We start from the raw sequence: 23,258 nt of genomic DNA on the forward strand, positions 1-23,258 counted from the left end.
TCCTCAAAGTTACCAACAGTCTCTGCCACACACATTCAGAGACCCTTTCTCAATCCTTATTCCTCTTCACTTCTCTTCAGGCTTTGACATCGTTGATCAACTTTTCCTTACTATTTTCTTTTCAGGACATCACTTTTCCCAAGTACTCTCCATGTCGGACCAATTCCTCTCAGATTCTATTGTAGGATTTGAATTCAGAACATGCCTTCTAAGCCTAATATCCGACAGGGTTGTGTGCGGAGCCCTCTTCTCCCTCTACACTGCTTCACACGGTGGTCTCATCAGCTCCCATGGAGTTAACTACCATTTCTATGCTGATGGCTTTCAAAGCTGCCTATCCTGCCATGATCCTTATAGTGACCTCCAGTTCTGAACCTCAGACTGTCTTTCAGATGTCTCAAACCGCATAGGCTTCAGGTAGGAGTACCAAGACACACAGGTGAGATGATGAATTTGGCGAAGAACAGGGGAAAATTGGGTTGGTATGGAAAGGACAGGAGGAGGAATGACGTGAAATAAGCCTGGAAAGGTGGTAACAATAACCATAAGAACTAGCATTTAAATGGCACCTTAATGTTCACAAAGCACATTAAATGTTGATCCTCACAACAGCCCTTCAAGGTAGATGTTATTATACACACTTTACAGATGTGGAAACTGAGGCTGAGAAAAGATGACTTGCCCAGAGTAATACAGTTGGTAGGTATCTGTCATTGGTTTTAAACTCAGGTCTCCTTGACTTCAAGGCTAGTAATCTGTTCACTCTATCATCCAGTTACCTACATAGGCTGGATACAATTTATGACAGGCTTGAAGCACTCAATTGGTCAGTCAGTCAGTAAACATTTATTAAGAACATTTATTAAATGTGGGGCAATGAGGTGGCACAGCGGATAGAGAGCGACCCTGGAGTCAGGAGGACTTGAGTTCAAATGCAGCCTCAGATATTTGATACTTATTAGTTTGTGTAATCCTTGGCAAGTCATTTAATTCCAATTACCAAGCAATTACCAAGCAAAAAACCAAAACAAAAGAAAACAGAACTCATTATATGCCGATTGCTATTCTAAGTTAAAGGGATACGAAAAGAGAAAAAACTAGTTCCTTAATCTCAAAGAGTTCACAGACAAGAAAGAAACAAGTAAGTATAAACAGGCTATATAAAGGATAACCAGGAAATAATCAAGAGAGGGAAGGAACCAATTAAGAAAGATAAATGCTTCCTGTAGAAGGTGGGATTTTAGTTGTCAGTAGAAAGAAGACAGAGAAGTTAATTAGCAGAGAAATAAGGAAGGAAATTTCAGGCTTAGGAGAGGTCCAGAGGAAATTTCTGGAGCCTCCTGAGAGATAAGAGTATCTTCCACATAGCATTTAATTAATAAATATTCACTGGATTCGCTTAGGTATTAAACTTTCCTTTCTCTGCCTTTCCTAACTTTTCAAAAGAGGGAAAAACAGACCAGTCAAAATATAAGAATTTAGAAACAGACCAGGAGACTGACTGTAAACTCTTGGGGACATTATCTTTGTTCATTCCTTTCTTCGTATACTTCCTTCCTTCTTTTCTTTTTCCCTTCCTTTTTTTCTATCTTTCTTTTTTTTGCTTCCTTCCTTCTTTCCTTCCTGCCTTTCTTTTTTTACTTCAATTCCTTTTTCTTTTTTCTTTCCTTTGTTTTTTTCTTTCCTTTGTTTCTTTCTTTCCTTCTTTTTTCTTTCTTTCCTTTTTCTTTCTTTTATCCTTTTCTTTTTCTTCTATCTTTCTTCTTCCCTTTATTTTTCCTTTCTTTCATCTTTTCCCCTTCATTCTTTTTCTTTCTTTTTTCTTCCTTCTATCCTTTCTTATCTTTTTTCCTGTCCTCCTTCCATTCTTCCTTGCTACCTTTCCCCTTCTTTCTTTCTCTCTCTTTCCTTCCTTCTTCCTTCCTCCTTTCCTCTTCCTTCCCTTCCTTCTTCCTTCCCTATGCTCCTTCCTTCCTCTCTTTCTTTCCTTCTTCCTTTATCCCCCTCTCTTTCTCTCTTTCTGTTTCTTCTTCTCTCTCTTTCCTTCATATCTTTCTTTCCTCCCTTTTCCCTTCCTCCCTTTCTCTTTCTTTCTTCCTTTCTCTTTCTCTCTCTCTCCCTTCCTTCCTCCCTCTCTCCTCTCTCTCTCTCTCTCTCTCTTTTTCTCCCTTCCTCCCTCTCTTTCTCCCTTTCTATTTCTTTCTTCCTCTCTCTCTCTTTCCTTCCTTCCTTCCTTCCTTCCTTCTTTCCTTCCTTCCTTCCTTCCTTCCTTCCTTTTTTCCTTTCCTCCCTTTTCCCTTCCTCCCTTTCTCTTTCTTCCTTCCTTTCTCTTTCTCTCTCTTTCCCTTCCTTCCTCCCTCTCCCTCTCTTTCCCCCCCTCTGTCTCTCTGTCTCTCTGTCTCTGTCTCTGTCTCTCTCTCTCCTTAATTCATTGACTGTAAATAGTAGGGACTTAATAAATGCTTTGTTTAATCCTTGAATTGAAATATCAGAAACATGGATGCAAGACTGCTATTTTCAAAGATGAATGGCCTTGGGCATGCCAGCACCATACACTTTTAGAAAACTCTGGAAGAAATGAAACATCAGGGTGAATCAAAGTCCACTTTCCCTACCACAATGTGGCTCTGGGTTTTCTTTGTGTCTTAATACATTCCTCAGTGGGCAAGGGTTAATTGCAAATTGAATTAGGTATAAAGGATGAAACAATGAAGAAACCCTATTTTTGCCAGGTTGATAAAGTGATTCTGAGGGAGAGAGAGAAAAGTGGCTCTCTCATCATTTTCTCACCCACTGTGCAGGGCAAAGCTAAGGGATTTATGCAGTTTTCCTGGGAAAGTGATGATGATGAAGTAGAGAATGACTGGAGGGGAACTACTTGCTTTTTTCAAGTGGATTTCAGTTTTAATGGTCTGTCACTGGACCATGTTTGTAGTTTAAAAAAATCAAACAAACAAGCTAGTATGCTAATTTCTATCCCCCAGCTTTGAAAAGAAAATATTTCCTTTTCCTAGGAGACAAAGGAAAGAGCAATTGCATTTCTTTCCCAAAGAATCATGAACAGTAATTTTTTTTTCATTTTTTTTGGGGGGGGTAAGGTCATTACATGACCTTTAGTCTGGCAATTTCAGTTGAAAGAAAAGTTTTTGATTGCTCTTAATGGGGAAGTGGCCTTGAGGAATCTATCAAAGTAGGGAAAGCTATGAAATATAATGGAAAAGATAGTGGACAGAAGTGGGCAAGAGAATGAATTATCATTAACTAACCATCTGTGTAGTGTTGCGTATTTGATCTTCACAAAAAATATAGAACTGTTGTGAGTGAAGGGCTTTGTAAATATGAAAGTAATAAAGGAAAGTGGTTATTATTGTAGGATTCTTTAGCTGAAATCAATGAACTGTGAATAATCCACACCAAAGTCATTTATATAGTTTTACTTTGGGGATAACGTATAGAGTCAATTGAATCCACAGGGATTCAGTTTACTGTCTTTTGCTCCTTGTAGACTGCTTTTTTGGACTGTATTGCTTATTAGTAGATTATCTCAACTGTTGGGTGGTGCAATGTTGAGGTCACTGGACCTGGAGACAGAAAGACCTGAGTTGTAATCCTACCTCACAAACATATTTACTGTGTGAAGCTCAGTGAGTCACTTAGCCTCTGCCTCAGTTTCCTCATCTGTAAATTGAAGATAATAATAATGCCTACTTCCCAGAATTGTTGTAAGGATCAAATGGGATAATATTTGCAAAGTACTAGGTAAAATTCAAATAAAGTTTATTATTAATTATTATTACTAACATATTATATTGATATATTATTATTACATAGCTGCTGAAGGTTTATACATGTAGATTATATTCATCTTAATGCTTTCTCATATATGTACATATATATTTATTTGTATATGTAGCTAGGTATATGCAGAGAGAGAGAGACAGACAGACAGACAATTGTTGCTCAGTCATTGTTCAGTCATGTCTGATTTTTTGTGATCCTTTTTTGAGTTTTCTTGGCAAAGATACCAGAGTGGTTTTCCATTTATTTCTCTGGCTCATTTTATAGATGAGGAAACTGAGGCAAAAAGGGTGAAGTGACTGACCCAGGGTCACACAACTACTCTGAAGTCAGATGTGAATTCAAGTTTTCCTAATTTCCTAAATTCCTCTGGTACTTTATTTTCTGTGCCACCTAGCTGCCCACATACATATAAACATACATAAAACAATGTATATATATATATATATGTATGTATGTATATATGCATATATATAGTCCCATACATAAAATATACACATGCTTATATGATATAGATATTCTTTATGTCTGTATCATAATTGGATAATTCTGTGTATCTGCAATCTTATTCATGTGAATATTCAGCCCAATAGGTTATTACCCATCCCTGCCTGCCTATCCTCTAGGAGATTCAGCCTTGTTCTTTCATATATACTCCACCAGTGATCCACTTAGCATACCGGGAGGCCTTCTTTTAGCTTCAGGGAGAGGAACATTTGACTCACAGACCATATAAGTACATTCTTTATAAATGCTAACAACTTGTAATTATTATTAATATATGAAAATCTTCTCCTGCCTACCACCAGTCAGTGTCTCTAATGCCCTTTAAGGTGATTTTTAATATTATATTCCATGGTTCACAGCCATGTAACAACATGAATAGAGATAATTTGGACCAGCAGTGCCAAGGTTACAGAAGGTAGGACTCTAAATTCAATAAACCTAGGAGTTTTTTAGGGCTGAATTAATTAATTAAATGTTTTACTAACTACAGCTGGCTAATTTTTAATTTGATAATTTTGTATGGTCCTCAAATGCTGTTAAAAATATCCAAATGGCCCTTGGCTGAAAAAAAATGGTTTCCCCATCCCTGCATCTCACTAAAGGGTTCTTCCTTACATTTTTTGGGCGTCATAGCCATCTTGGATGAAGCCAATGGATTCCTTTTCAGAATAATGCTTTTAAATGAATAAAATAAAATGTGTAGAATCAGAAACAAAACTGATTATATTGAAAAAGAGCTCCCAAAACATTATCAAAAAACCCTTTAGAAATCCTAGGTTAAGAACCCCTGCTCTTGCTATTTCATGGATACAATAGATGCATAAACAGGAATTCTTTGCTTTCACTCTCTGACTGGCCCTTTTTTTCCCACTATTGGTCATACAATGACTATATACAACTGCTCTAATAAAATTTCTCATTGGCCTCAGATGTGACTATGGGTAAATCACTTATTCATTCTCTACTTCAGTTTCCTCCTCTCTAAAATGAGGATAATAACTCTTAACTCTCTGGTTTATTAAGAAGATTAAATGAGGTAACATATTTGTTCTTTGCAAATGTTAATATTCTTTATAAAGGCTAACAATTTGTAATTATTATTAATACATGAAAACCTACTTCTGCCCACCATCATTCAGTGTCTCTAATGCCCTCTAAGGTGACTTTTCATAGTTGTGTTCCACGATTCACAACCATGGAATAACATGAATAGAACACTGATTTAAAAAAAAAAATGGACTTTTGTTTTAAGGAAAAGCTTGGATTGATTGAAAGAATCATTCATTTTCCCAAAGGCAAGGCGATTTACTCTTTTCCTCTCATCATTCAATCCTGAGTCCAATTTATTCTCCTTTTCCAGGGTCTATCCAAGGAGATGTAATAGGTGCTTATTGAATTGTACCTTTTACGGAAGTGATTTCTCTCACCCTTTCTCATGTCTCCACAGACAATTAAAACTTGTCTGGAGCTGGAATTATAGCATTCTGCCACATTCCATGAGTTTCATCGACTGGTTATTTTTTCCCTTAGGCTCATTATCATGCTTATTGCTAATTAGCATTATTTATTTGAGATTTGAAAATTACCAAGGATTAAAGAACTTAGACTGGAGGGATCATAGAGATCATCTAAAACAGCATCTCTTCTTACAGATGAGAAAAAGGCCCCCAGAGGAGGAAGTAACCAGTCCTTGACACAGTGGGTCTCATAGCGGTCAGTCCAGTGCACTCTTCTGCCACTTACAGAATAATGAATTTTCCTTGTTTTATTGTTGTTCTGTTATTTCATTTATATCTGATTCCTTGTGACTCTTTTGGGTTTTCTTGGCAAGGATATTAGACTGGCTTGTCATTTTCTTCTCCCACTCATTTTACAAATAAGGAAACTGAGGCAAAAAAGCTTAAGTTACTTGCTCAGGATCATATAGCTAGTAAATGTTTGAGATCACATTTGAATTCAGGTCTCCTGAGTACAGACCTGGTTTTCTACTATGCCACTTAGTTGCCTGAATTTTTCCCCAACATTTCTTAATATTCTCTATTTTGCCTTAGACTTTCTAAAATTCAGATGAACTAGAATTACACGTTGGGTAATTCAAAACACCCTAGTTATGACCCATAACTCTCAGTGTCACTCAGAGGTGAAATGAGTCTCCTTACCTCACTGTTCAGTTTACTGATCTGTTGTCTGGTTTCCTCTGCCTTGATAAACAGAACCGCTGCTCCAAGCTCAGGGTCTGCAAGGGACACATATGGCAAATGAATCTATTAGAAACAGGATCACATCCTCAGATTTAGATCATTTAACATGGGGGAAAAAAACCTGAGTTTATTCCTTACATTCTGTCCTGAGGTGAGGGTGTGTGTGTGTGTGTGTGTGTTGAGGAGAGAGAAGGGTTCGACTTGAATTGTTTGATGCCATAATCATAGACTATAATCAAAAAGAGATCCCAGCAGCCTTCTAATTCAGTTCCCTCATTTTACAAATGAAGAAACCGAGGCTCAGGAAAATGAACTGATTTCATCAAGGATGCAAAGTGTTAAAGAAAAGTTTTGAACCTAGGTACTTAACTCCAGAGCCTGTGTTTTTTTCTATCTATTCTGATAATAGATAGGAGAGAGGAAGAGACAATTGTTGCTCAGTCATTGTTCAGTCATGTCTGATTTTTTTGTGATCCTTTTGGATTTTCTTGGAAAAGATACCAGAGTAGTTTGCCATTTCCTTCTATGGCTCATTTTGCAGATGAGGAAACTGAGGCAAAAAGGGTGAAGTGACTGACCCAGGGTCACACAACTACTCTGAAGTCAGATGTGAATTCAGGTTTTCCTAATTTCATCCCTGGCACTTTATTTTCTGTGCCACCTAGCTGCCCACATACACATAAACATACATGTAAGAATTCATATATATGCCTGTGTATAACATATAGACATGTTTAAGTCTATATCATAGACATATCATAGTTTTTTGTGCTGATAATGGTTCCATGTAAAAAACACACAAAGTAGTTTGACTGGTTGACGAACTGACCTTTTACATATATTCACTGAAGTACTTTTTTGGGGGGGAGTTAGAACCAAGATTTCCTTTTGGAGGGAATACCTAGGAAGGAGATTACTAAGCGTTATGCAATTTGCAGTCTTAGAAAGCTGGTTGGGGACCATGAGAAGGGACTTGCTCCAGGTCACACAGGATGTGTCAGAAGCAGAATCTGGACCCAGGTCTTGCGGACTTTGACATTGGCTCTCTGTCACTGCTTCATCCTGCCCCTCCATTATGAGCTTAACTCCAGTAAAGAGATGCACTGATGCTCAATACCGATAGAGGCACCAGTCTTATCGGTTGCAGATGAATATATTTTCTCCTATTTTTCATTCACCCCTCTTTCCCTGGAGCATTCTTAGGAGAAAGATCTCAGTATACCTTTGAGAGGAAATATCTCAGTCATCCTCTTTTCCTTTTCTAATGATGCTTTTCACGAAAGTCTTTCTTTTCTACTACTGAGGACTGAGGACTCTGAACAAAAGTCTTAGAAACGGAAGACCGCCAATCCTGCTTCAAATCCAACCCTCCTAGCCACCATTCAGTGAACCAAATCAGGGGGAGGAGGGGTCAGTCATCTCCATCAATTGTCAGTATGATGCCAAACTTTTTTTTTTAAGGCAATGGGGTGAAGTGACTTGCCTGAGGTCACATTTGAACTCAGGTCCTCCTGACTCCAGGGCCGGTGCTCTATCCACTGTGCCACCTAGCTACCCCTCCACAAACTTTTAATACATAGGTTAAGTAGGCTATCTGAAGTAGCAAGCACTTCGGGTGAGTGTGAGAAGAGGCAGCGTGTACAGGCAGGTCATCCTGACATCACCTTGACCACCGTCTCCTCTCAGACGCTGATGGAGACAGTTTAACCCTAGGTCAAGAGCCTTGCTGCTAGTTCCTAGTTCTCAGCCATCATCTTGGGAGGATGCAGCCTAGCAGTCTTTGTATCTAGTGCCTGCTGCTATACCTAACGCACAGTTGACACCTAATACAGATTTATTGAATTCAATTCAGCTGAACTTTAGATTGTCTCCAATGAAAACCAGATTAACTAGAGGGCATTTGACTTCAAGGATCACTGCTCTCATTGATGCTAAATAAACAAACCCAAGTAACTTATTATACACCTGAAATCTTGTAGGAACCATTCAGTTACCTAACAAGGTAATTTTTTTTTTTTAGGTTTTTGCAAGGCAGTGGGGTTAAGTGGCTTGCCCAAGGCCACAGAGCTAGGTCATTATTAAGTGTCTGAGGCTGGATTTGAACCCAGGTACTCCTGCAGGGCTGGTGCTTTATCCACTGCGCCACCTAGCTGCCCTACAAGGTAAATTTTTGTGTGGAATGCTTCTGTGCTATCTTATCACATAGATTTGAGATCATTACAAAGACTTGTTTTAGTTTGGTGTCTTCCATAAAATGATTTCTATTATGACTTTTGTATTTTTACAAAAGGAGCAGAATGGGATTGGGGTGACTAGGGAGACTTTTTCACATGTGGAAGAAGAGAAAAGGAATGGAGGACTGGCACTTAATCATTCTTCCTTTACCGGATGCAGAAAATCTTTTCTTTTTAGCCCTTATTAAAGCTATCACCTGCTAGCTATTTGTTGACAGATTTCTTTCTACTGGCAAAAGCATTAGTTGGTATGGTCAACCCTCTAGATTTCGTTTAGCTCCTGATAAACTCCAATTAAATGAGCTGTCACCAAATAAACTGCAGAGGGAACCTCTGCTCCTCCACTGCATGGCCAGCAAGCTATTTCCTCTGTATAACATTGTTTTCACAGATTAGATTTGTCTTGAAAACAGGAAAACAGGGTTACTTGTTGATAAATGGTAGGCATTTGTGCCTTCTGAAAACCACAAGTATCATCTGCTAATTTGCAGATGAGAATAGTAATAATGGTCATGTGGGCATGGAAAAGGCAAGAGGGAGACTAAAAGTCTCATCAGTGCACAATCTTGGTTAGTTTTTAATCATATTGATTAATCATACTGAGAATCACCTAAGAAAAGGAAGATGGGAAGGCAGTTCTCCACCTACAGGTACAAAGAATGGTTACTCCTTGATAGAAGATTAGGTAGAAGGCTAACCTGCCATGGGAGGAGTTACGCGGGGATCCTGCCTCATTTGTTCAGAACCAAAGTCAAAAGTCTGGCTTTCCTCATTAGTAATTCCATCTTCTGTTCCATCCACAATCCTGTTTAAAAATGAAAGGGAATGCATTTGAACAGGTATATAAACAAGTTAGGTTTTCTACCCAGTTGTATCCAATGGGTACCCATTTGGGTACCCAAGTACCCAATATTTATCAAAGGCACAACTGAGAGAATTTTTTTCTTTATTCATTTATTTTAATTTAGTGTTTTATTTTTCCCTGGTTACATATAACAGGAATTTTTTGACATTTGTTTTAAAACTTCAAAACAAATTATGAGAGAATTTTTAATAGTAAATCAGCAGCTTATTTCTACCATTTGAAAAAAATAGAGAGGCTGTCTAGTTTAGCTGATGGATGGATGAAATTGAAGGCAAGAAAACCTGGGTTTAAATCTGGCCTCTGTCATATAGGAATGGAAGATTCATGGATTCAGAATGGGAAGGAACTTTAGATTTTTCAAGGCAATGGGGTTAAGTAGCTTGCCCAAGGCCACACGGCTGAGTGTCTGAAGGCTGGATTTGAACTCAGGTACTCCTGACTCCAAGGCCAGTGCTCTATCCACTGCGCCACCTAGCCGCCCTAGAACTTTAGACATTATATCGTTCAACCTTCTCATTTTCCAGATGAGGAGGTGGAGACTGAGAGAATTCAAAGAAAATGCAAGGGGCCTTGGGAGACCATCTATTCGGAAATTCTCATTTTATCGATGAAGAAATTGGAGCACAAGAAGGTTGAATGATTGCTCAATGTCTTAAGAGTAGCATCAGGTGTTCTTTCTGTAGCTGCCCCATGCTGACTGGGTAGCCATGGTCTAGACTGAATTTCAGTGCCCCCAGGCAACTTTATAGTTATTAATTTAAAATAAGTTGCTTTTTTATTGGGGAAGAAAATTTTAAATCTGGGAGTTCCTTACATTGAAGAATTCACAGGGTTACATAGACTTTTAACCTCTGAAAAGTCAACTAATACATATGATTTCTTAGTTTGGGAATTTCCAGTGTGAGAACATTCCAACAATCTTTATTATAATTCCTCTATAACTTCTAGTCTGAGAGAGTTGGGCTCAGCTCAAAGAGAGTTTAAGGGACTTGCCCAAGGTCATATCAAATCAGTCTAAAGTGGGCCTTGAACCCAAGTCTTCCTGGATACAGGTCCAGCAGTCTGTCTATTATACCACACTGTCATTTATATGTTTTTTTAAAGAGTAGAGTTGAAATTTTAGAATCCAATTTTAGAATCACAATTTCTTTACAAATTGTACCCAGAACTTCAAATTGCAACAATACACTCACCTGACAGCTGGACTTTTCCTCCAAGACTGCTTGACCCTGAAAATGGTTAGCTTACCAATTGCAGCATCCTTGAAATCCACTCAGTGGTCCCCTTCTGGCTTCTGGAATTTCTTAAGGTCAAGTGCATGGGGTTCCCAAATGGATGTATAGCAGGATTGGAGTCAATGCTTTCTGGACCTTCTGGTAGCTGAGTAGCTATTTCAAACTTTGACTTTCCTCTATCCCTTCCTATTAATGTCATTTCCTCAGTAATGTTAATGAGGGATTCTCTTAGACGGGTGCTTCTAGGAGCTCAGAGGACACATGAAGATAGGCATGGTCCTGCTTCCTCAGTTTATGACTGTTAGCTTAGTGCCTGCACCAGAACAGACTCCCCTTTTTCAGAGGGTAATTGATTGCTTATCTTGATTAAAAATGGTGAATAAGAAAATGAAGTTTTCTTATAAGTAAGTTCTCTGGAGCCTGTATGAGGATGTGCCTTCCTCATGAATTTACCTTCCCCCCCCCCTCCGGACATTCCATAGGTGATTTGGCCGCATTCCAAAGACTCCAGGAGCCAGCCACTCCTTGGAATACACAGGTAGTACTGGGGAGACTGGCTATTCTCACAGTATTGACCTTATTCAAAGTACAATCTTCCGGCCCCCTATGGCATTTCCTTGAAGTTTTCAAACTGCTAGACTTATAGGTTTTTCCCACATTACTGTTAAAGGAACTCCCTCCCAACTAATTTAGCATCTAGCCTTCTCTGTTCTCCACTGATAAATACTCTGAGGCTCCAAGCATTGACGGGAATCTCACCCATGGAGAGTTGATTCTGCCTGGGACTTTTCTTTCTCTCTCTCTCTCTCTCTCTCTCTCTCTCTCTCTCTCTCTCTCTCTCTCTCTCTCTCTCTCTCTCTCTCTCTCTCTCTCTCTCTCTCTCTTTTCTTCTTTCTTCCTTTCTTTCCCAAACCGGGACTTAACAGAAAGGCTGGATGAGATTTGTGATCCCCCAGCCATGGACTGTTCAGAGTTGGTGCTCCCCTGAATTGGTGATGTTATCTTTATCTTTTTCTTCTACTTTGATTATAGTATTACTAACCCATTGTCTTTAATGTATTAGTTGCTGTATTGGATGTTATTGTAATCAATCTCTTTGTGTTGTGTAATTAAAATACTTTCATTTTTTACGAGTGTCAGTGAGAGTGTCATTTGCAGGAACGAATCTGAACCTCATTTAAAATCACAATACAAATTGCTAGGTAGGTAGAATGGATCCAGTTTAACAGATTTGAGTGCAAAACCTTGCTTCTTGCCTCAGTGTAGATGGTCATTGGTTAGAGAGGGGTGATTAAATGTGTCATAGTGCACGAATGTAATGAATATGATGTCACTATAGGAAGCAATGGCACAATGGCTGGAGAATCTTTAAACCTTTAAAACACACTGACTATGTGACTCTGGCTGAATCTTTTAATCTCACGGTTCTCTAGGCAATCAGAGCACATCCAAATCTGCATTCCTATGAGATGTTATCTCATTGGGAATTACCCATACTAATGGAATCACAGCTCTGTTCCCCTCAAAAAACCCCCACCAAAAATCTCATACTCATCATCAATAAATATGAGAACCAGAAGAATGAGGAAAATGCATATAAAACTGACAAAGATTAAAAGGAGAGTGATGAGAGCAGCATGAACCATGACTGCTATTGTAAAAGAAGAAAACAGATCAAGTGCTATGATCAAAAATGCTTTCAAAATTCTGGTGTTGGAACACATTGACTTCTCCACAGAGAATTAGGGACCTTTAAGTGTGGAATGCTAGATAGTATGTCAGTTAGTAGTCTTGATGCGTACTATTCTCTCCTTTTAGAGGAAGAGTGCTAAGGAGGGGGTATTGAGTTCTTTTTTGGGGGGGAAGTGAATGTGTCATACAAACAAAATTCATGAATAAAACATTAAAAATAAAATTGAGTAAAATCCAAGTATAATGTTTTTATAAAGAGATAGACACAAATGTGATGTCCAAGTCTATGTAAGATCTCTCTTCCTATAACATATGGTAGTAGCAGCAGAGAGAGCCCCAGATGGAGGGTTGGTACTTTTAGCAAACATGTCACTCTCTACTCTAATCTGCCTTTTGAGGAAGCTAGGTAGTATATTGGATAGAGTCCATTGGAAGACCTGAGCTTCAGATTCTTACCCTGGGCAAGTCACTTAAATTTCTTAAGTTTCCATTTCCTTATCTTTTATCTTTTTGCAATGAAATGGGGTTAAGTGACTTGCCCAAGGCCACACAGCTAAGGCATTATTAAGTGTCTGAGGTCGGATTAGAACTCAGGTCCTCCTGATTCCAGGGCCAGCGCTCTATCTACTGTGCCATCTAGCGGTGCCCAATTTCTTTATCTATAAAATGGGGATAATAATGATACCTACCTCTTAGGGTTACTGTGAGAATCAAACGAAATATGTATATCAAACAACTTTGCCAATGATATAGCACTACGTAAATATGAATTATTTTTGTAATTATTTGTCCTTTAAGGTCCAGCTTTAGCCTCACTTTGCCTATGAAATTTTCCTAAATATATTTAGTATATGGGTGAATTCACCTCCTGCTATACTGTTCAATACTTAATGTATCATTTTTCTTGTGTTAATTAGCAATAATCATTTCCTGATATTTCTAATGATATCATTTCAGACTTTTCTTCTCATTTTGCTTTATCTTGCCAAACTCGTTTAACTTGTCGACTGTACCTCCCTAAAGGGAATTTTTAAAAAAAAATTATCATCACTTTTTTCAATTTATTATTTTGACTACGTGGAATCAAAGAATTCAAGTCATCTTAAGGGCAACTGAACAGCTTGACTGCATTCAGTCTGTCTGCTGCTATAGTTGAGAACTCCAATAAATGTTATGCTCTACCCCCACTGGAATAGTCATCCCAGGACCATACATGCAGAAGTACTCAATCAATGGCTATTGACTTATTGGGGCTTAGGCAGAGGAGTTTTTTGTTCCCTTCCTAGGGAAAGTTAAATTTGGCTCATTTCCACCACCATCAAGTGCTTGCCCCCCCCTACATTTTTTTAAACTTGTTTCTTGCTAATACCTCTGCCATGAGGCTGAAAAGCAATTTTTTTCACAGTTTTTCCTGACTTTGAAATAATTTCGATCAGTCTTGTACACAAGCTTTCCAAGCATCCCCTTTCAAACCAGGAAAATTCAAACACACTAAACCAAAGGGGATTCCTTTGTTGCAGACTGGGGACCACTTTGTATATAATACACACACACATGTGTGTGTGTGTATTCCTGTATCCTATATTATTTATATATTCCTGCTTTGTATCTATCTATATATCATCTATATTTATATCTATTTATCATCTATATCTATATCATCTCTATATATATCACCTGTATCTATATATCGTCCGAATCTATAGCTATATCACCTGTATCTAAATCTAAATCACCTGTAGCTGTATCTATATCTAAATCACCTGTATCTATATCTATCTCTATACACACACATATAATATCAATCAATCAAACATTATGTGGCAATTTGAGTGATGGAGAGTCAAGAAGACCTGAGTTCAAATTCTATTTCAGATATTTAATACTTCTATAATAGTAAGTAAGCTACTGCTTCAGTTTTCCTGTCGATAAAATGAATAGCTTGGTTTCAGTGGCTTCTACTATTCCTTCCAGCTCTAAGTCTATGGTCCACTGAACCTGTGACAGAAAGCACACATACACAAGTATATCTGTCTATGAACATGCATGAAATGCACAGAAACACATTCTATACATGTCTATATGCATGTAACACATATGCATTTGTGCATCTATGTATAATATATGTTGTTTTCAGGTGACAATAGTCAATTATCTATTAAAATTGCTTTGGCTCCTACAAAATATGGATTAATTCTAAATCCAACGCATGTGTGGCCTAGGTCATAGGATAATAGCTTTAGAGTTGCCAGGGCCCTTAAGGTCCCAATTGACTCAGAGATGGAAGGGATTTTGGTCTAGCCGAGGCTTAAAAAGTCATCTCCTTCTAGACCATACTCTACCAGTGCCCATCCAACTTTTGCTTGATCTTTTCCATTGAGGGGAACCCACCATCTCTGTATCTGTAGGCAGATCATTCTACCTTGGAATGGCTCTGATTGTTGAAAAGCTTTTTCTTGATTTAAATCTCAACTGCCCTCATTGGAACTTCTACCCATTCCTCTAGTTCTGCCCTCCAGGGCCAAGCAAAATGAGTGGACTTTTTTTTTTTTAAGGTTTTTGCTAGGCAAGGGGGTTAAGTGGCTTGCCCAAGGCCACACAGCTAGGTAATTATTAAGTGTCTGAGGCCTGATTTGAAACCAAGTACTCCTGACTCCAGGGCCAGTGTTTTATCCACTGTGCCACCTAGCCGCCCCCAGACTTTTCTTTTTCAAAGGAAAAACTCTTCAAAACTTAAAGGCGATTATTGCTTCCCTGCCATGTCTTCTCTTAACCTGGCTTAATATTCCCAGATCCTTTAATCCATAGTCCTGTGGCATGAATTTGAGTCATTCATCACACTGTTCATCCCCTTCTGGACACATTTCAGTTGGGGGTATGACTGTCCTTAAAGTGTGGCACCCAGAACTGAGCACACAAATAATAGTTAAAATTTCCAGAGAGCTTTAATCTTTGCAAAATGTTTTACATATATCAGCTCCACCAGCCTGTGAGGTATTATTATCCCAATTTTGTAGATGAGCAGATTGAGGCTGAGAGAGGTTAAGTGAGGGTCCAGGGTCACAGAGCTAGTTAAGATTTGAGGAAGGACTGAAATTTAGGCCTTCATTACTGCAAGTCCATAACCTTATTCACTATGCCATGTAGTTGGCTGCCTCCAATACATTCTGCCAGACGGTGTCTGACCAAAGCATAGAACAACCAGGCTATCTCTTTCTTATTTGAAGCCTATGCTACTCTTAATTCAGTTTAATTTCCTTCGCTGCCATATCTCTATATTGACTCATATGGAGCTTATAAAGTCATGGATATATGACCTTGACTATGGTTAATGTTGACTTTCATGATGGTCTGACCCTTCCATTTTTGGAGTGTTAATTTTTTTCATTTTATTCTCTCTCTATATATTTATATATATTAAATGTACATATTTATATAATTTTATTCTCATCTTTGTGTTTTTATATCTACATATATATGCATACACACACATACACACACACACACACACATATATATATATATATATGATTGTTTTTAATTAAAACTAGAGACATACTATGCTGCTCATATTTTTTTACTGACCTTAATCAGGGAAACATTTACATCCCCTATATATCCCAACACATACCCTACCCCCACTCCATATCCTTCACCCCCCCCCTTACCCTCTCATTTACATGGGCAACCTGGATTCATACATAGGAAAAAAAATCACCTTTGGTAACTGCTAACTGCAACCTTTATTCAGAAGTTTTAAGCTCCTTCACATTAAAATTTTTGTAAGATTTTCCAACAAGGAACCCCCACTTCATTGACATTTCTTACATTTCCTTGTCCTTTGGGAATGGTGTGATGGGAATTTGGTTAAGTCTACCTGTGCTTCTGTTTTGAGGGGATCAGAAAAGTTGTTCTTCATAGTTCACAGGCTTTAAAGTAATATTGGCTTTAAAGATTTTCAAGTCTAGTTCTCAATTTACAATTGAGGACCAGGGAGAAGAAGTGACTTACCCAAGGTCTCATGTCTAGTTAGTAGCAAAGCTACCCAGGTCCCTGAACTGTAAATACAATGCCCTAAAATCTCTTCTATTAGCATGTGATTATGTAACAGTGATGTGATTGTATAACAGCGATGGAAGAATAAGAGATTGCAATTATTTATCATCTAGACAACTATTTGTATCTTAGAGAGCTAATTGGTCATGAGATGAAAAGGTAGATATGAGTTAACTGATTACCTTGGACTGAGATCAGGGGGTCCTGTGGTATTAAGAGATGAAAGGTGTAGCTTCAGGTTTTTCTCCTTTCTTTTGCTGTGAAAATGGAGTTCGGTTTCCTGTTTGGTTCTTGGAGGGTTTGAACTGCAGACTCTGATAGGTGAGTGGAAGGGCATGGTTCCTGAGGCTAATTGCTTTAAGCTAATGCCCAGATAGCTTTTATTGCTTCCAAATTTCTTGTTGCTGGAGGAGGGGGTGCCTCTGGTGTTTATGGGGGAGAGAGAGGCAGTCTCTTCTTCTTCACCTTCTTCATCCTCTTCCTCATCTTCCACTATTGATGGGAGTCTCCTGTTTATGCTGCCATTTCCCTTGGGCTCCGTCTAAATTAGTGAATAATACAAATTAAACAAGAATGCAAAGCATTCTGCAGAGGTATATTGTTCATGCTAATTTCCCAGTGGAGAAAAGTCAAATCCCTTAGAGGTTTATTTCTCATTAAAATTAATATCATTTGGGAGCCTACTGTTATTTATCTGGGAGCTCAGTCCCTGGAGGTTGTCCACATCAAATAACAATCTGATCTTCATTCAGTTTCCTATCTCTGCATTCTTGCTGCCAAGAGATTTTTTTTTTCCCTCTCTTAGTTTTACCCTAATTCTTTGAAGTTTCCTTGTGAGGTTGCTTTTGGCCAGATTGCCTCTTGATTTTGATTACTTAGTTTCATGTAATACCTTGTCAAAACTTTAGAGGGGCCATCAATTTTAAAAGACTCATGTTCTTCTAGAAAGGGGTATCCGATTAGTTTTTAAAAAAAAAGTTTTGGTAAGTAATTTCAAAATAATTGGTTTCCTTTGCGATTTATTTTGTGTTTTTTGAAAACATGATTTTGAGAAATAGTTCATCAGCTTCCAATCCAGTCTAGCTTCATTAGACTGGCAAAGGGGATCCATTAGAGAATGAATGAAATTCTTAGGCTTATAGCTGTCTGGAAGACTGAAGTGATGCCTAAGGGAGAATATAATAGGCCCAGTGGAATACATTATTCCAGAAACATCCGCAACAGGATCTGAGCTTTGATGGACGTCACATTGTGGGAGAGGAAGAAATGAGGAGCACCAATTCTCTCTTGGTTGTGTTACTATTGTATAACTTGGATGAGTGAATTCATCACCTGGGACTTCAGTTTCCTCATCTATAAAACCGAGAGCATTTGTTCCTAGATTAAGCTGAGAATAGTTAACACACAGGTCTTAGGCACAAAAGGGATAGCTGAGGCAGAGGTGATATTAGATAATGACATAACTACAATTATCTGTTCCTCTTCTGTCTTTGACTTTGACTCAAGAGTAGACATATGACCATGGGAAAGATCATTTTACTGCTCTTGGCCTTAGTTTCCCCCCCGTGTAAGTGAGGTCTTAATACTTGGGGCCATCTTGGAATTGGGATTGTTGTGAGGAAGCTACTTTGTAAACTTTAAATGTGAATTTTTACTTTAATGACAATTGTGTGACCTCATTTGCACTATTCTTCAGTTTCTATTAAGGATAACACCATCTGACTCTTTTTGCTTCCAAGAGAAGTTATCAAGATGTCTGAGAAGGAAGAGAGAAGGCTAGAGGAGGGGCAGGGCAGGAAGGGAGGGCAGAGAATGAATATTTATTTAGTATCTACCATGTTCTAGGCACTGTTTTAAGCTCTTTACAAATGACATCTCATTTGATCCTGTGAAATCTCGCTGAGCAATTTGGAAAAAAAGAACCAAAACCTAAATATTTATTCTGGAGGGTATGAAGATGGTAGTCTTTTATTGAAATTTTAACCTTGTACTTGAGTGTTTTTAGTCACTGAACAAGAAGCAGCATGGCATAATAGGAAGAGGGCTGGCCTGTAAGTCAAGAAGACACATGTTCAAGACTTGTCTCTGACACGTACTCTGTGACCCTAAATAACTTATTTATCCTTTCCATGCCCTAAACAGTTCCCAGATGTGAATTTCAGAAAAAATGCTGACCCAGATTGGGAAAGGGAGTTTCCTCACCAGAGATCCCTGAATCAAAGAAATCAGAGGTCCAGTTCATGTGCCTATTTCTTCTAACAAAAAGACCCACAGTGGAGCCTGACATTGTAGTTTCTACACAGGAAAAGTAAGCAAACCAAACCAAACCATTCATACTGATGACTACATCTCTGTCGATTGTAATGTTTGACATGAATGAATGAAAATATCCAACCAACTATTTATGAAGTGTTTATTATTAGCCAAGCACTGGGGTGTATGTATGCCTTCTTCCCATGGCTATTGTGACAAGCTTTTTCTTTAATCCCTTCAATACTAAGGAAACATCAATTTACACTTGGGATGGGCCACTTTATTGGGATGCCTTTATTTATTTATGAAGATTACTAGACTAAGAATACTGTGTTCTCTGCCTTAGCATTTGAAAGACAAACACCATCATTTTAACATTACCCATAAGCACACCCACTATTCAATCTGTTGCTATGTCTTATCTAATCTGCCTCCAATACAACTTTATATCCATCTATTCTCTTCTCTCTACTCCCACAACTTTCACCTGTGTTCAGATCCTCATCACTTATAATCTGGACTATTGAAATAGTAATAAATAAAAAGGAAGACTTTTGCTAAAAACAAAATCACTGGGAAATATTTCATTGAGACAATATGTTTTTGAAAGCAGGACGGTTGTCCACTGGATGGTATTTAACCAGCTTCAACTGGTATTTTGTTCCTGAATCCAGTTACTTCTTACAGATGAGATGTACTAAACTGGTACATCTTCAATCTGTGATTTCATCATCATTGGACTTCCCTCTATCAAAATAGATCCCAGTAAGCCAAAAATTATATAAATCTTAGAGACTTGTAAGAGGCTTAGAGAAATTAATTGACTTACCCAAGGTCACCTAACACATAAAGGTTATAGTTAGGATTGAGTTGAACCCAAGTCTTCTTGAAACCCAAGACTAGCACTGTTCACTATAGAATATTGCCTTGTGTGTCATGGCTATCTCTTTTTTAGTGTTTGAATTATGATTTTTGTAACTTCACTCATAATATAGACTGGTAAAAGAGTCCTAAAAGTGAATTTGAAATAATATACATGCATTTCTGAGGCTAAATCATAATGGATTTATTTCTCACAAATGTAAAGACTAAGAAAAACTATTTATACTTGAACTAACCAACAAAATACCTTTTGCACATACTCCAGTTGAAGCAATTTTTGGTTTCTAAAACTCTGAAAATGAGCCTTGCCAATTGTATGGGAAATTGTGTTTGGAAAGGTCTAGGCAAGAGTCAGGAGAGTGATAGTGGTTTTTAGACACTGTGGAGTCATGGACAGAAGGAAGGGTTGAGACAGGAGTGGGAAGATCTGAGTTTGGGTCTGGTTGAGTCACTTAACATTGGGAAGAACATAGGGACCCTCTCTAAGTCTTAGGCTACAATCTGACATGTTGCAATCTGTTTGTGGCACAAGTTCCTGTAAGATTTTAGGTCCTCAATGAAATAAAGGTGATTCTCATGGAAGGTAAAGAATGCCAGCTCAGCAACCTGAAGACATGCGTTTGGGTCCTGGTTATGTTACTGTTGTGTAACTTGGATGAGTGAATTTATCACCTGGGGCTTCAGTTTCCTCATCTATAAAATGGAGATAGTGTTGTTTACTCAATCTATCTCCCTCACAAGGAGAACCATCATGAGAAAAATACCCTATGAACCTTAAAACCCTATAGAAATATACTAATTATTTTTCTCATATCAATTTTGTAATTTCATTTTTATACTCACAGACATACCTGAGAAAGTGTGGATTTGTTTGATAGTCTTGATATAACCTGCAGGGAAAAAAGAACAAAGAACCATTTTGTCAATGTTTCTGGGAACTAGAGAGACTATTAATTGGGCATGGTTGAAGAGCATTATCTGTTTAATAAACTGAATACAAGGTGAGCAACATCTTATATCTGGGACCACTGGAACAGAGAAAAGTTCATTGAGCAGTGATGAAGACAATGAACTTGATATAACATACATTTATTAAAGGCTTTTGGGGAGATAAAAATTAAAATGAAATATTTTCTGCCATGAGGAGTTTATAGTTTCCTGGAGGCAAATAGAGAAAAGTAAATGCAAAATACACATAAATTAAAAACAATCTTTTCCCAGATGGAAGGGACCTGTGACTTGCGTAGGGTTAGGGCTAGACTTCAAATAGAAAGTGACACCTGCATCGAACTTTTAACAAAAACAGGGATTTCAAGAAGAGGAGGTGAGGAGGAAGTGTTTTCTAGTCATAAGACATGGAATTAGGAAATCAAGCATTTTGAAAAGGCATGGAGTTAACAGAACAGTAAGTACACCAACTTAGCTGAAGCCTAGGGTGTGGAGTGGAGAGTAATGCTCAGTGAAGTTAAATAATGTGTAATAAATCTGAGAGGGGAGCTGAGAGTCAGGCTTTAAATGTTAAATGGAGAAATTTGTATATTATACTAGAGCCACTGGCATTTACCAAGTACAGGAGGTACATGGCCAGCCTTTTGCTGGAGGAAGATTAATTTGCCAATTTAGTGGTAGATGGATTGGAGATGGAATAGAGAGGAGGCAGGGAAACTCAGAGGCTATTTCAATAATCCAGATTAGAAGTGATGAGAATCTGAACACAGGTGAAAGCTGTGGGAGTAGAGAGAAGAGAATAGATTGGATATAAAGTTGTATTGGAGGCAGATTAGATAAGATATAGCAACTGATTGAATAGTGGGTATGCTTATGGGCAATGTTAAAATGATGATGTTTGTCCTTCAAATGCTGAGGCAGAGAACACAGTATCTTGAAGGATGGCTTTAATTTTATAGAAAAGGGGTAAGCTAGCAAAGGAAGAGTCTTAGAAAATATTTTAATTTTGTCCATGTTGAGCTTGTGATATAGTAAAAATGTTAAACATTTCCCTGGCATGCTCTTGAGTGGGCCCAAATCAGATTAAAATGTAATTTGGAAATAAATAAAATAAGAAAAAAATATATAAATATAGTAAAATGTTAATTTTTTCTCTCAGTCAATGTATATCTCATTTGTTTAATGATCCCTGTTTCTTTTTGAGGTTGACACTACTGCCTTATAGGACAGGATATCCAGATGTAAATAATCAAAAGGCAGTTAGTGATGTAAGACTGGAGCTGAGGAGAGATGAAGGTTGGAAGTCATCTGCATAGAGATGATAACTGAATAGTGGGAAGCTTTGAGTTTATCATGTAAGAGAATATAGAGAGAAAGGGAAGAAAGGACAGAGTCTTGGGAGACAGAGCCTTAGTTGGTCAATCAATAAAAATTTATTAACTACCTTTATGTGCTAAGCTCACTTAGAGAGTGTGACATGGATGGAGATATCCAAGCAAAGGAAAATGAGAAGGGATGGTCGGACAGAAAAAGAAAACCAAGAGGTGACAAAGTCACAAAACCAAACAAGCAAACCTCTCAGAAAGAAGAGAATATCCAGGGAAGAAAATGGCCAGCATTGGCAAATGTTATAGAAAAGTCAAGAGTGAGGAAAATAATTGGAATTTGACAACCTTGTCAGAACAAGAAAGCAGTTTCAGTTGAGTGATGAAGTTAAAAGCCTCATTATAAAAGGATAAAGAGTAAGAGAGTGGAAAGAAAATGGAGGTGATGGATTTAGAGAGTTCCTATTTTCTGGGAGCTTGAATGTGAAAGAGAAAGGAGAAAAATAGTATGATAGCTTGTAGGGTTAAGTGAAAGGTAATTTTTTTTTGCATAAGGGAAGTTTGGATATTGTATAGGAAGCTAAAAGGTAGTCAACAGATAGGGAAAGTCTGAGATTAGAAAGAGGGCAGTTAAGGCAACCATGCCCTTTTTGTGTATTATTCCACCTGATATTCTCACCAATGATAGTTGTAGAGAAGGCCAACCAGGACTTGTATTATTCTTCTGCATCAAAGACCCTAGAGTTGAAAACAGTGGACCTTGTACCTGGAGGGAAGGGATTGATTCTGTGCCCAGTTCTTACCACAAAACTTTTACACACATCAAATGTTTAGTAAATGTTTTCTTGAATGACTGAATCTTTATTCCTCCTCCAATCTCCTTTGTCTGACTTACTTGTCCATACTCTCTTCCCATTAACTGCTTTATCTTCTATACTTTTTTTTTTACTTTACCTCAATAAAAGTTATAAAAAACCAAAGTGCTAAAGTGTGGAATCTTTTTTTTTGTCTTAAAATATTTTTTGACTCCCCCTCCTTTCTCCACTTCCTCAGGATTTGCGGAGAAAATATCGTATGTCTATGATTTCCTATTTATTATTCCATCTTTTGGGTGTGAAGAGAATCCTGTCTGGAGGTAGAAGAGAATTCAGATGTCATCCTGGAAAATCCTCTATCTGCAGATAGGGAAACTAAGGCCCAGAGATGGGAACTGAATTCTTAGAGAGCCCAAAAGAGAATAAAGGGTAGGGATAGAATTTGAA

General features: G+C 38.0%; 1 protein-coding gene across 1 annotated transcript in view; it reads right to left on the reverse strand.

Moving 5' to 3' along the window:
* Window positions 1-23,258, reverse strand: part of KCNH8 (potassium voltage-gated channel subfamily H member 8) — a 421,014-nt gene that overhangs the window by 18,881 nt on the left and 378,875 nt on the right. The window contains exons 12-15 of the mRNA XM_074195058.1: window positions 20,575-20,613; window positions 16,771-17,129; window positions 9,439-9,545; window positions 6,465-6,541 (exon numbers count right to left, since the gene is read on the reverse strand). Of these exons, the coding sequence (XP_074051159.1) occupies window positions 6,465-6,541; window positions 9,439-9,545; window positions 16,771-17,129; window positions 20,575-20,613 (582 nt within the window). The remainder of the gene's footprint in view (window positions 1-6,464; window positions 6,542-9,438; window positions 9,546-16,770; window positions 17,130-20,574; window positions 20,614-23,258) is intronic.

The sequence above is a fragment of the Macrotis lagotis genome, chromosome 7 (genome assembly GCF_037893015.1).
Source record: "Macrotis lagotis isolate mMagLag1 chromosome 7, bilby.v1.9.chrom.fasta, whole genome shotgun sequence".
Classification (NCBI taxonomy): Eukaryota; Metazoa; Chordata; class Mammalia; order Peramelemorphia; family Peramelidae; genus Macrotis; species Macrotis lagotis.